Source organism: Varroa jacobsoni, unplaced genomic scaffold (genome assembly GCF_002532875.2).
Source record: "Varroa jacobsoni isolate VJ856 unplaced genomic scaffold, vjacob_1.0 contig00438, whole genome shotgun sequence".
In the NCBI taxonomy this organism is placed as follows: domain Eukaryota; kingdom Metazoa; phylum Arthropoda; class Arachnida; order Mesostigmata; family Varroidae; genus Varroa; species Varroa jacobsoni.
Genome location: NW_019214467.1, coordinates 126,055 through 141,631, shown reverse-complemented (window position 1 = coordinate 141,631; position 15,577 = coordinate 126,055). Strand labels below are relative to the sequence as shown.

At 38.5% G+C, this 15,577-nt stretch overlaps 1 protein-coding gene across 1 annotated transcript; it reads right to left on the bottom strand.

Annotated features, from left to right (window-relative positions):
* Positions 1-295: 295 nt before the first annotated feature.
* LOC111271230 (MBT domain-containing protein 1) lies at positions 296-15,490 on the bottom strand. The gene is made up of 11 exons (XM_022851903.2): positions 15,253-15,490; positions 13,924-14,022; positions 11,629-11,779; positions 9,306-9,536; positions 8,632-8,886; positions 7,923-8,221; positions 7,120-7,388; positions 6,684-6,932; positions 5,799-5,947; positions 5,133-5,479; positions 296-4,924 (listed from the first exon to the last, which is right to left on the bottom strand). Exons 2-11 carry the CDS (start codon positions 14,020-14,022, stop codon positions 4,676-4,678), a joined length of 2,298 nt encoding a protein of 765 aa, XP_022707638.1. The 5' UTR covers positions 15,253-15,490; the 3' UTR covers positions 296-4,675.
* Between the last annotated feature and the right edge of the window lie 87 nt (positions 15,491-15,577).

Genomic DNA, 15,577 nt, shown 5'->3' with positions numbered 1-15,577 from the left:
TGCTCTTCCGGTCAATCGAAAACCGGAATGATTATGAAAGTTTTCTTGACAACATGCATGAAAACCTAACTATAACCAGCAGACGTGTTTATTGTGCACATGGACCTGAAGAACTCAATGAGATCCTGCATAAAATTTAAATAGGAAATTTGTTCAAATTAAGGAAAACTTTGTTAGGCATAATGTGAGAGTGTATAACTACTACTCTGTCAATGAACGCCCATTACTTACATTAACATATATGTGACCTAACATAACACACAAATAATCTATTATTAATAAGTACATAATGGCATGTGTAATCAAGATGGGGTTTATTTTATTCGACATATACATGAATATTATGTATATATATGTATATATATATATATCTCAATAGTAAATCCACCAAACATTTTTCTTATTCTTTCCTCTTTCTCTTTTCCAGATCGTCGACTCATCGGGCTCGGTTCTATACTGTCATTACATACATCGAATACGCTGCTCGTACAGTGTTGTACGTTGGCTTCTGTACAAGATATTCGAGCTGATTTGTACAACAGCAGATCTCTCGTCAATCGGAATTTAAGGTAAACAGCTCACTTGGGTCAACGCACTCACATTGTTCATCTACTGTTATGTTGATCAATTATTATTGTGAATGAATATAATCATTAATGCCCAAGATGACGAATTTACAGATGTTCGAAAATCCAGAAATGAGATTTTGTGGAACTCAACACATAGTTATTAATCGATTGTTAGTGATTAACCATTCTATAGGTCTTAATCTTAATGTATATATAATGGTGATTGCACATTTTAATGGACGACTATATCGGCCTATATATATATATATTGGTACATTAGTCTGTTCTCAGTGTATGCCATGTGTCACATAATTGTTTTCTGTTGGCTTTGCAAATATGAATTTGACGCTTCAAGATATTACCGAAAATCCTGCGAATTAACTGTTCACAAACAATTACGTCAATGGGTTTGATAGAATAAACGACACTCAAAGAGTAATCCGAACATACGAAACGAACGGAAGTTCATAGCTCGATCATCATACCTTGCAATGGGATCACATTCCTTTAGCTCTTTATTATATCGTGTGGATATGATAATGATCAATGGATTTGAAACCCCCTAATCAGAATAGCTGAGAACGACTCTCACGGTAGCTTATCGGTTATACTGAGTGGTAGTGATATGGGTGACTGCCGTTTTGAGAGGCTGGATAATGACGTTCAATAGTGATAGTACTTAAACAAGTTAACTGCTTCACCGTGTAAATCGTATGTTATTAGAACTTATACGAATACCCCAATTTTCCCTAACGTCATTCTCATTGAAGCGTACAATTACCGCAATGTTCAAAAGGACGAACAATAAAACGAGTGTTGTTTGCTCATCAGAATAGTCAGATCAAAGAATGAACCAACGGGTAATAATCAGACAAACCTAGTACCTTTTACGAAACTCAAATTGGCACAACAAGAAACTAAACATAATCTCCAATAACGACTCAACATACCGATTATATTGCTCAACAAAATCATTCCGCCAACGGGTTGGTGGATTGCTTCACTTACGCACAACAACTTCTGTAAAATAATGCCCTCTAAATACGGCGTTCTTCACCTAAACACATTTATTATTGGTCGCTGATTTACTCAATTTCGACATCGCATCCAAATTTCCTCCGACATTTTTGAGAAAACCAATTCTTAATTTCATGATTGCCCACGGTATCGTCTACAGCAAACTCATGCACTAAAGGTTAGTAGTAATAATTATAATGATGACGATGGTGATGAGTTTCTTGTTATCACATTTCCACTGCGATTTTTGTACAGTGTACGATGGGTACACCTAATCAACGTAAGAATATACGCAAAATGCCGTACCATTAAATACTAATCTCAGTTTGCTGTTCATCTTCTGTTTACCCGCACAAAACTGCTCCGCTGCTTTTCAAGGGAAAATCTCATTATAGAAGATTACAAAAGTACCTCTAGCAAATATACTGTCATTACTACGACTACTCAAAACTTATTTTAAGTACATATTTCTATTCCACATGTATATAGGCGTAGACGTTTGTGCCTGTATATAACGAGATACTCATAAACACACCTAATCAAATAGCTGAACATGCAGCTCTACACTCACGAAACACTGAGATACTCTAATGTATGTATATATAATTCATAATGCATAATATTAACACTGTTCAGTTATAACTCAATTCAAAAGCAATCACCAGCTATCCCGTAAATTGTTTAGGTAAAGTTACATATATATATATAGATATATACATATATATATATATGTGTGTGTGTTTGGTCGCCTATAAGTTATAGTAACGGTAGTGGAGCCGTAAGAAGGCAAAATCTGACGATGAGTGCAACGTCAGGACCGTTTTATAATTCCTGCCACGTCAGTCTATTACCGGATAAATCATTCAGTCAACTTAAAAATATTAATCCTGTTTTCTTTACGTTTTTTGCAAGAAATGTGCATTTTTTTTGACGGATAGTTACACGAATTCGTAGCTTCGCGTATTTGCGTTCCACTCGACGAAATCGACCGGCGAACGAAGACAATACGAGAGGTTACATGGCAAGACGGTCATCCCAGTATTTATATCCACAGTCTCTAATTATTAAGAGCAAAAAATATTTTTTTTGCATGGAAGGGTTAAAATCGTTCTTCTGCTTTTAAAAAAAAATTCAGTTTCTAGGGGACCTGCAGGCATGGCTTTCTTGACAGTGCAGATCTGCAGCAACATGTAGTAGGGTAATATATTGAAAAAAATTGACACATTTTGCGGATACTTTGATCCTTCGCCATTAGTGATAGGCATATGCTGCTGTTACCGAATATATACAAGCCGAACATAACAATGCGATCGTATATCATACCATATTTCTTGAGCTCCGATACAGAACAGATAGATCATAGCAAAAAAAGTTTAGAAAACGTGTCCAAGAAAATGAATGAAAAAGGACGAATAAGCGTTGGATTAACAGACAATTATACTGTAATGTTAATGAGTCTAATAAACGAATCAAAAAGGATCCACACACGGAACTCGACGCAGAAGGTCACATATTCATTATTTCCGTCATTATAGCACTCTTCGCAAAGTGGTTTTGTAGCACAGAAATGATATTTTGAATGCAAACTAAGCTGCGAAATGTATCTGTGTCATGTTAGCATAGGTGGTACGAGTTTCAGTTCTGCAGCTAGTTAAATACTCGATGCTCGAAAAAATTTCTTTAAATGGTCATAATTATTTTTAACCCTCATTGACGGTCCAAAATGTCAAATGAGGAAAAAATTGTTTTCGTAATAGTAACTAACGAAACACAGCTGGCTAAATTTTTCTGCAGAGTTAATAGATATCAACTGTTTGTTTCATCTATCGGTAAGTTCTCCGTCGTATCCCACTTTTAATCTGGAGCCGCACTACCCAAGTTGAAGCAAAGATATTAAAAAGTCAAACCGTTTGGATTGTTATACATTTCAAATTAAAATAGTTCCTAAAGACGCCAGTAATTTACGGTACTTGATGGTTTGGATTTCTTTTAATTTATGAAATACTGAGATCACCTTGTATGGATAAGCACTTATGTACATTTATATCTACATCTATCAAAAATTAATGTACATAAAAAAATCAAGTCTTAAAGTTCAATTTTCCGATTATTCGTTCTTTATATCCGTCTTTCTGTATGAATGGAGCGTTCACAAAAAACCTTCGATTACACAAATAATATAGCGAATTTTCGTTATCCTAATTGTTGTGCTAGTTTCCTAAATCGACGTCTAGTTCGCTAAATGAAAGTTGTATCCACCGTCAGCCTGCTAGACCACTACAGGAAATAACGATCGTCATTTTAGCACTAGCAAGCTCTCATATTTTTCAACAATTACTACTAAAAAAACGTACCATTACACCAAACATTTGCACATATGACAAGCACATCTGTATACAACTACAAATAACGGATCGAAGAGACTTAGAAAACACTTTGTTTTTCTGCTGCTAACGATACGATTAATGTTTCTGCAATTACAATCACTCCACAGCGCCCGGGCATTGCAACACCAAAGTGATTTTATCAGATCTTATTTGCAAGCTCTCTCTCTGCTATCTCCAATTATTTAGTTGATTTCTGCCTATTCGACCAAAACCCTGACCACTCAATCACGAGTTTGTCCAAAAACGAAATAATTGGGGTTGAAAATGACTACTTTACAGGTAATCGGTCGCTATCTTCCCTTATCTCTCTTCCCTTTGAGCCGCATCTGGAATTTATATACTTTTTTATCTATATCACGCAGTCAGCCTTCACACTTGTTTAAATTCGCCATGTTTTACATGACATAATATTGGGCAGGGAAACGGGTGTACAGGAGGCGTGGGAACGTCCCTCTAGCTGGACAATTAGTCAAGTACTTACGACTTCGACGAGGCACTTCGAACATTATTATTCTATAATACAGCAATAGTATTATTAAATTGAGGTCGTACTAAGAAATTGGTGACTGATGATAGATGAAAATCGGCGCAGTCCATAATAATGATTTGCCACCATCCTGCGAGCCGGCTAATGAAAAAACGGAAGGGTAGTAATGGTGATGTTGCTCGTTTCGTTCCACTAGCACGCAGCTCCTCTGTTATTTATCTACTGGTATTATTGCTATCAACATCTGCTGCTGCTGTTACTGCCGAGAGTCTTGGTTCCCTTGTTGATGCAGACTTTGCGAGAGCGGCTTCAATTCCACCATTTGTTCCAGTTACAGCAACTGGGGCCTGCCCACCATCCTTTTTTAGTAAAAGTTCGAAACTGGTTTTCGCCTCGTCCAACGGGACACCCAATGCGGCTAGTTCAGCAGCTGTCATGGTTTCTAACTGTTCGCCCGTCAGCTTCTACAACAATATAGCCAATAGCCGTTGAACATTAGAGCTAAGTTTTCCATCGCTCTACTAGTTATATATAATGTCTACGGTGAGAAAATAAATACAATTACATGATTCAAAGACAATAAAGAGTTAAATGATAAACACTGATTACTAATAAATACGCCTTACATTATCAAGGTCACAAAGTTGAATCTTTTATACAAAAGTCTCTTACATTGGCTGTCACAGCCTGCGCCGTATTGGGGCATTGGGTTTTGAGATGGTCGGCTACGCGCTCGCAACTCCAGGATTTGAGGGGTGAAAGCGCCTCTTTTCTAACTGTTACAGATGGCTCGTTCTCTTGTGTTGAAGAAGCATCTTCGACTACGTTAGCGTTTACGGTTGGAACGATTTCGTTTTCCATTGGAACCGCAATTTCTAAAGCCATTGCGTCTTCCGGTTCGTCGTCAGCGGTGGTTGGCTCATTTTTAATTTCGACAGTTCCGGAATTTGCAGAACGAGCATGAGGAAAGGACTTTCCACCTGACGTGCGTGATTCGCCTTTAAAGCCCATCCTTTTTTCTACCAAAATATAGAGAGAGAAATAGAAACGCCGATTCAGACTAGAATTGCGCTCTTTTTTTTCAAATTTCAGCTTCAGTAGGCTGAAAAAATAAGCTTAGGTAAAACTCATGCAGATCGAAATAAACACAGGCATTTAAATTTCCTGAATAGTATGTACAGATTGCTTTGTCAAGATATTTCTGTTAAAATAGTGTTGACATTTCCTAAAGATTACATTGCTTATCTTTAATCTATACTGAAATAGGTCCTTGAAGGGCTATTTTGTCTCCAATATGATACTAGCAAGACTGGACTTTGTGCATAAAATATCACTTACTCTTTTTAGCTCGTCCACCGCCGGTCGCATTTCCAGATTCTCTTTTCTTTCGTGCAGCAGCCCCACCTGGTGTTTGCAGATGCACAGGCGTTTCTAAACCGTTTCCTGTATTTGGCGGTGTCAACAAGTACTCGACCATGTCACACCACCTGAGACAAAGAACGTAATACGATGGGTTATAGATCTATATTGCACAGAGCTGTACGTTCACACAGAATAAAACTTTGGTGGGATGTTAAACCGAAAAATCTTCAATAAAGTTTCGACTTAAAGGGCTAGAAAGTTCATCAAAATTTCTCAAAAAGCTATTCTTTATTACATTCAGGTTTTTGGTACAAAATTTTTGGGCCGCTTTAGAGAGCAGAAAACAAGTTGCAATTGGGTCGTCTAGATAACCTCCAGTGGTTAGTTTTTTTTTATCTTAAACCTATCGGTTGTTTTAAGCCCTTGCTTTTTTAGAACGTTTGGCTTGCTATTAGCCCAAATTTTGACTACGTTGAATTTTTTTGCGTGCAGCGTATTTGCGTGAGGCTTAGCAGGTCTACATTTACCAATATCGCTTGTCGCATTAATTAATTTCGTTGAATTGTCTGTTTTTGTTGAGATACACTTTTAGAGACAAAGCCAAAGCAAAATTTTCAATTTATGTGCGCCATCGTATACAGCTGGTACGTTTTAATACTAGAAGTGTGTTATTCCTGAAGTGATCAAGACAATGCGTTGAGTTAACAACAGGGCTGTACCGTTAGAAAAATCGAGGTTCCCATATTGCTTATTCTATAGATGAAAAATTACACATCCTTCTATTAAATTATGGGTTTCGTCTAAAAGTAAATGGTCGTTTGTGTTCTGTAATTGTTAAGTCTGCTGCTCTTCGCAGCTTACCCGATTGGGAAGATGTCTGGCGACTCGCAGTCTACCCATTGATCATAGGATTCATCCCAACCTTCGAAATGAATACGTAGAAGCCTATCAACCACTCGTGTCACTTGAGCGACACAAACTAATTTCGGGTCCATTAGGTCGACAGCTTCAACCCATTGACCGGGCTGGAATTCGTGAGCGGGAAGAACTCGCTTGAAAAGATTCATTGGCGCTGCTCGACTTTCTGTCTCGCGAAGGTACTCGTCCCAACTATAAAACAATAATAATGATAATTTACTCTCAGGTTTTCAGGTTTTTTTTTTAAGATTTTAAGGTTGTAAAAGGAATTCATCCATATGTGTAATGCATGGAACCATAAAGTATTATGAGCTTCGACCTGTTTTCTCTGTCTAATGAATACCGTTTGGTATGCAACTACACGCTGAAATGCACTTACTCAAATTTCTTTTTGTATCCGTGGGGGGGTTGCAGCGCTACACCAGCAGCTTTACAGAAGCCTGCTGGAAAGATGTATGGTGAAGTTGCGTGATAGCACATTAAGTCGGAGCCGTTTGGCGATGTAGCTCCGTCAACCGCAATCATAAGAAAGTGACTTCTTAGCACCTTAAATACTGTACCCACGCAAATCATCGATAGGTTGAGAGGATCGATAACTTCGAGTTTCATGCCTACTTCGAATCTTGTGGTTTCAAACTCGGCTGCAACCTTCAATCAAACAAAATCAAAAGGGAACCATGTGAATTCAGTTTGAAATACGCCGAAAAAAATCCATAAGAAGAGCTGTGTTCTAGTTTTTTTTATTCAACAGCACTATTCTGTAAAGCAAATAAACAAGCAGTGCAATATTATTGGCACCCAAAAGAATTCAGGTAATCGGCTAAAAAGGCAACACCGGATACCTATGGAATCTGGGTGGCTCATGCACATCTCCGAGTGCGTTTCCATAGTAACCATATTCACCAACAAACATGCTGCCCGCTAATTAAATCTTAGCTTGGGGAAGATTATTACCAGATAATGATCATAAAAATTACGAACGAAGGAAAAAGGAATCAAGAAAGATAAGGTATTATTAAGGTAAATAACTGCTTATGTGGCCTCTATGCTGTTTCATAAATTTGTTGGGGACACCCGGATAAGTCCAATAAGACCTACTCCTGCACGCATGATAACTAGTAATGCTAAACAAAAAGAAACTATCTCGGTACAGACGTGCCAAACAAATCCTGGTGTCCCTACCTCTTCATGAACTACAATTGGTGGCAACAGGGTCCATGATGCGTCTTTCGGTCCAAACTTATTATTAAGGGCCTTGCTTAAACTGTTCTTGGCATACTCTTCAGTGGACAACAGCTCATGGCCAGTCATTCTCGCCCACCCAACAGGGTGTATCATTGGTGACTTTTCGTGGAACCAGAAACCCTCGTCGTCCTCCATACGCTCGTATTTCACAAACAAACGGCGGCCCACAATTTTCTGCACCACTGCCACCCGTAGTGAACTCAAGCGGGTCTTATCGACAGCTTCAACCCGCATTCCTATTAGAACAACATCCAGTACTTAATTAACCTACGGACTATGCGCTATCCACAAATCGGTATCAGTATTTTTTCATCTTAACACATTCAAAGATCTGACGGAATAGAATTACATCTACTAAAAAAGAGCTAAGATTAATAACTTAAAAAATGTCTGCAAACTGAGCTGTTACTATTTTAACTCATGAATAAACCAAAGTCTAACGCTGAAACGTATTGCACTTTCGATACTAAGTGCCATATATAACAATATAATAAGCAAGTTAAAGGTATAAATTATTTACACAACACGCGTCATCATCGCCGACGAAAAGGCGTGTTATAGTTAATTGAAAGAGCAGAAGAATCTCTACCATTTAGTTGACACGAGTTGTGCACACTATAATTAATAAGAAACAGGTTGTACTAACCGATCTCAAATCGACTTTTTAATTTCTCTCGTACCACCTTATGGAAATTGTGAGGTAGAGTTTTGCTACCAGTGAGGCGACGAACCATATAATCACGCCAGTTATTAGTATTATTCTCAATTGTCTTCGGTGGTACTAGAGGTCGTTCGTGTACAGCGCACCATCCAACGTGGTGGACAGAATGATCGACCAAATGCGTGTCCTCCTCTTGTACGTAACAGAGGTTTGCCCAGAAATCCATTGAGGCATCGTTCTCTGTTTCAGCAAAGAGACGGGTGGAAGAAAACAACGAAGGTGATTATATCTCTGTCAACGCAGGTACTATATAGGCATAATTGACATAAAGGGAACAATATTAAATTACTACACAACGCTAACAAGTCTTCTTTCTAAAATTAATTAATTCTATTGACCTACTCGTGAGAATTAGGAATCTATGGCATGATATGCTATGATGACATGATATGGCATGATGGCTGTTAAAATTTTCGTATCATAAAGACACTTAAGAAAGAAACCTAGACTTCTGTATATTCTTTATAGCGTTGGAACTAGGTGCGACAATAAAATTATACTACTTGGGTATAGGTATATAAAATTATACTACTTGAGTATATGTATAGAAAAATAAATTATTCAGAAGGCTGTTAAATCTAAATGGAAAAATACCATACCAAATCCGACGTATCGCAGCTTAACAAAATATCCTTTTACTTCGAGGATCGAAGCAACCCAGTAGACTACCCGCTGTATGATGTCAGATGCATCGTGATTCTGTACTTCAACCTTCATATCAACAGTTACATTACGAGCCCACCATTCTGAAAGAGGAGCAAACTTAAACGACGACACTGGCCCAGCTTTAAACTGGGGTTTGTCCAGCATCGTGCGCCAGTCAAAACTTCCTGCAACAAAAATGCAGGTCTATTAGATCGCGATTACGTTCGAACAAATGCGCATTCGTCGACGGTAGATAACTTGGAATGAAAAAGTGCTATTATGGGACGCATAAATTTTATTTGTAATACGAAAATTATAGTTCCGGTCTAGCTGCAGAAAATTGATGTTAAACCTAAACGATCGTGATGTTGTTTGCCCAGATCTATTCAAATAGCATTAATTTCTCGCGGATTTTCGTTGGATATTTTGAACGCTTATATGAACTTATAATATCGCAACCATCATAGACAATTATTTCCACAAGTCTATGTCGTTTAAAACCTAGCGACTTGTTCAAATAAACTGTATGTTCGAAATTCCGGCTCATTCGTTTTTACAAAAAATAAAAATATCAAAAAACAAAATACAACAAAAAAAATTACAGTGAACTAAACTTGCAGTTATTGAAAACTGCCCATCCAGATCATATCTGTGAAAATTTTGAATGCAGTGGTTTGACACAAAAGCTTCAGAAACACACGGTGTATTTTCGCCTAAAAAGTAACAAAACACGGCCTCTCACTAAGTTAACATCAATGAACTACATCTATGAAGGTTTAATTTTAGTGCTCGAAAAGCCTTGTATTCTATAAATACGGTACTCATTTACCTAGCTTAAGGTCTAGGTCTATGTCTAGGAACTATGTCAGCAAACGAGACTATTCTTTGCAAAGAACAATTAATTTTCATTGGCCCTGAATTTAAATTTCAATTAAATGCAGAAACTTCATGAACCTTCTAGCTGACATTTCAAATAAAAAGACTGATAAACACTAAATCCGCGTATCTCAAGCAAAATCTTTTCGCAAACATTTCCTGATGGAGCACCTAGCTAGGGTAAGAATCTTGAAATGGTAATGTACCTTCTAGCTTCATCTTTCACTTTTTATTTGAACTCGTAACGCATATTCACTTTATACTCGTAATAAAGCAAATAAACACTTTGTCAATTAAATGGTTCTCTTTTCCATACGTTTGCTACAACTCTACATAATTATACAGTTCTCATTCATTTCTTTAAGAAAAATCGGTTTTCGAATCACGGATTCCTCTAATTGGGGTTTTGCGTATGTTAAGTACACAGGTGTAAGCGGGTAGTTTGAAATGATTTCGCATCGATACGCCTTCTTCCGCTGAATACCTTCTCTCCTTTCCTATAACCATGTCAGTTATCAGTTTTGATTGCCGTCAAAAGTACACAGACAGGGGCACTTGGCTTTTCGTTTCTAGGTTTTGATTGTTTCACAGTATCTTCTGATGGCGATCTTAGTTACAGCAGAGAAGCCAAGAAGTCTGGTATTATTACCTAGTTTTATTTCGCTTGTTTAAATCTTCATGCTCGCAAAATACGGAGCTCTCTCTTATCTTCTCTCTTCTATGATCTCTTACAATAACCTTATTGTAGAGATACATTGTAAGAGAGAGCTCCGTATTTTGCGAGCATGAAGATTTAAACAAGCGAAATAAAACTAGGTAATAATACCAGACTTCTTCTAACTATACGACCCTTTTTTTTGGTTTTGCGAGCCCATAATGCCAAGCGTGCGTACTCACGGCTTTTGTAGTGGTAAAAAAACTCCAGATCCATAAGTTGTGAGACGTTCCGAGTTGGCCAGCCATTTTGTTACGTTCTAATGATTGTGAAAAAATCTCAAACCATGATCGTAATATTTACAGTAAAGTTAATATCGAGTATAACATCAGTGGGACTCTACTTGGGTATGAACAAATTAGTGTGCTAAAAATATTTAGATTTTCACGTCCAGCACAGCCCTTAAGCCTTTCGTCCGACGATGGGCTCTCAGCACGACACAATGTGTCCACGCTCGAATTCGAACCCAGATTCCCAGATGTCTTTTAAGTTTAGCGGGCAAACATCCTACCCACGAGGCAATCACTGCGATAAGTTGATATGTTAATAAAATTGAAAAAAGAAAACTGAATGGAGGAACATGTTTGGGCCGTAACCGCTAAGCGTCTAATAATGCGAATATGCGTAAGGATATGCAAAGACAAAAGATCGAAAGCGAGTATCATTATGAATAAACAACTATTTACCTGGCAAACGAACATTCTTTTTTTGCTGGATCTTTTTGGCTACAACCGATGGTCTTGAACATGAAAATGAACAATACTGCTTTTTTTTGCCGTAGAACGACACAGCCTTCCCTTGACGTCCACATCGCTCACACAGTAATTTCGGTTCAACCTGTAATTGATCGCAATTGTAATGTTCATATTAACGAAATAAATGTCTTCCTGTCAGTTACATATTCGTAGGCAGCATGATATTGTGCATTTAATAGTATAGTATTCACACTACTGCGCTACGACGAGAATTTATTCAGTTTTATCAATTTTATTAGCAACAGTGTTAGGTAGTTAGGATCTATTATAGACGGATAATGCTTGTTAATGGGCGCCTATCGCCCTAGGTTTTTAGCAGTGCTATCGTTCGATTTGGCAAAAGTACAGCAAACGCTTTGCTTTTGCTTACAACCCTTCACTGCCTTCACGGTACCATACACGAACAACATAAAACTTGAGTTCTATTAAAATTTGCTAAATAAACGTCATTTCTTTTTGCACCCTTACCATGTCCAGCTCGCGCGATTATGTCAGATACCATTTTTTTTAAATGCTTTAATGAAATATTAACGCACCAGCGCTAAAACTCCAGCACATACATTTCACCTTACTAAATGAAAAATTGCTAATGTTTCCTGCACGTCAATAACATTTTCTATAACGAATATTATCTCTCAAGAATTTTTGAAAGTATCACTTATGCATTTACTCATACAATGCCGTAAGATAAATAAAAGAGCATTCGTGCTAGACAATTCGCATTGCTGATTCGACTCTTTATATCACGCAAATATTTCAATAGAAAATCGTTAAGTGTTTTTGATACAAGATTCTATAGAGGTCGATGCTTTATGTAGTCCAATATCGTAAATACATTCTAAGCAGAACCATACTTTTCTACTATGGAAAATTATGTCTAAGCAGTAGCACAAACTATGCTCAGGTTCTACTCGGTAGTAGACACATAAGACATATCTTACTCTAAATTAGTTTTAACATGATATGATAGACTAAATACTTAAGAACGATTTGCTTCCCGCTTCACAATCACTGACGCTCTCCTCCCTCCTATACTATGTTTAACCTGTACCTGCCTTCTTATGGAGTCGTCTTAAATTGAAAAGCAAACTTTGCCATTCTCACTTGTTTCTAACAAAATTGAACCGGATATGTGGTCAAAATGATATTATCTAGTCATTTGGATCACACTAACTTGACTTTCCGAAAAATATATTCTATCTTCTGCGAATTGTTTCTCCTTCGCATTCCCTTTGCCCCCACTAGCTTTCGTAGTCGCCGCCACTCAAACGTTGTAGCAGTCGCTACTAGTGGCTCTTTCCGTCAGCTGTAGAAAATGCGCCAGGAACGGCATCACAACATTATCGCCCTTTCCGCGAACGAGCGACGGGCAGCGACTGAGTGTCTTCTTGCCTCTTTACCTTTTTTGGCAAGGTTAGCAGCGGGTGGAAAGTGAGATTGAGTTTCCTGTGATCAGTGACGGACGATGGTAAACGTGGCTTAAAGGACGGACAGTTGCTGTTGCACGTTTCATTCAGCACACTGTCACCAGCTCCACCAACTGAAGCGGGATCCCTGTTTATCCGTTCACCCCTTCGCCCGCGCGCCGTTTACGGAAACTCAACATATTCTGATTAATTCTATCATAAGCTTGATACTGCCATTATTAAGAGGAATATTATAGCTGCGACGGCAGCGATTCAGTGTTGCAAATCCATCTAAATAGCGGTGAAAGGGCTAGCTAGTGTCACACAGCTGAGCGAGCTACTCTCTCAGGTAAAGAAGGTGAAGGCTGACCACAGGAAGCTGCGCAGTTGCAGTTGCCAACCGTTGCGTGGCGCGTCAAAGATACAATTACACGCACAAATGACAGACATACGGAAAGTACGAGATCAAACACAATCGCAGCACACCACGACCAGGTTGACAGACACAAAGGTTCACTACCTGGCGCACGCAATCGTCGATAGCACAATCACTTACAGTCGCTAATAGTAAATACATGATGGTGACTAGATACGAATGCATTCTGCAAAAAGTCAGTTGTAACAACCTCGCCTAGTAACGCTTTAGCTGTACACTTCGATTCGTTCGCACTGATACTGCCAACGTTCTACGGAAGGCAAAGAATAAACAATTCATCTGTAGCACACTATTCGCCTGCTTGTATGTGCATGGCAAATAGTGTGCGTGTGCGTGTCATTAAATGAGTAAATAAAATAAAATAAATGTTCAATGAGTACTTGCCGAGTTTTGCGTTGTAGCGCAGCGCGAACTCAGATTGCTCCGATCGTCCATTGGTTCACCGTCACTATCTAGTACACCGTTTGTATCGACGGGGTCCATCTGCCAGGAAAAATCATCAAAGCACAGTAGCAATCATAGCGATTATATGACAAAAACATTCGATTTAGCAAGAAATCAACGAGTCGATTATGAAAAATACACGTCACAATGAGATATAAATGTACAGTAGGTCAGAAACAAACACATAAGGAAAAAAACTACTAACACTCATGTAGGCGTCAAAGACACTACGCAAATGCTTCGCGCGCCAATAATTTCGTTATACTGCCAGCTATATCAATAGATGTCAAATTACGGCATAATACAGTAAGGTTACACATCTCAAACAATTCTACCAAGGCGATATATATTTTTGAGCGGTAAATAGAGGTCAATAGAGCACGCTCGAATAGGCACACAAACCGCAATGCTTTTTCTCTAACATGGTATAAGTTATATGACCTTCAGATTTACCATGAAGCCTATATCATTCTAAACGTGAAATACTGATTATAAGCTGCCGCACAGTTTTTCTAGGTAGCAATATTTTGAGTTGCTCCATTTGCCAAGTTGAAGGTAGAAATCACTCCATGCCACGCTCTCGTATACAGTCTAATTAGAAGCGATATGCGCGTAAACACATCAATAAAGTCAAAACAATGCTGTTATAATAAACATTTCACTACTGCCTTTTTTCCAGATGGCACAACGACATCATTCTCGTGGACCACTGTCTTCACGTAGACAAAAATCTGTTGATCTGTTCTATGTACCATACGGGTTGTGTGGGCTAGGTTTCTACCGTTGCCTTTATTATCACTAAACCCATATAGACTATTCTGCAATAGGTCGCAGATGGACAAATACTTAAACCTTTCGTTGCTGAATTCTCTTGGCATAGCAGAGAGTGTGCGTGTGGCAGTGTGTGCCTGTGCCATGTATGTTGTCTATATGTTTCTGTATACGTATGTGGCTGTGTGTATTTGTGCATGTGTATGTCTGTGTACAAGCGTGTGTGAGTCTATGTGTGCGAATGTGTGTAAAAAGCCATAGAAGAAGTCGCAATAATTCATGCCAACAGGCTTCAGATATACAGCGCTGAGAAATCATCATCATATTTTTTTTAACACGATGGCGGTTAATTCCTGCCTACGTTCGTTTAATCTCACAGGAGACGAAAAAAGCTAAACTTGCACACTAACAAACCATTTCAGGGACACAGACACAAACACTAAAATTCCGCCGAAAGAAATTGTACAATCGCCGGTAATATCTGCTGTGAACGCTTACGCTGGTTTCTTGGTAAGTCGAGCTAATCAGGTTGGACGCGACCTCGGCTAAAATACACTTGTCACAATTGTTGCACACTGGGTTACCACTTCCAGTAAGTGCTACGGATCGCGGTTGCCCAGTAGGGAATAGTCGAAATTCACAACAAGAAGCAGCTGCTGCGACTACTACAACTGTTTCACTACGACGACTGCTTATACTACCAATTCGTCTGCATAACTGGATGGATGGATGAAAATAGTAGAACTGACGGGATGATGGTTGTCGATATAGAGTTATCGTTGCCGGTGCTGCTTCTTGGTCCTTTGGTTGTTGGGTGATAAGC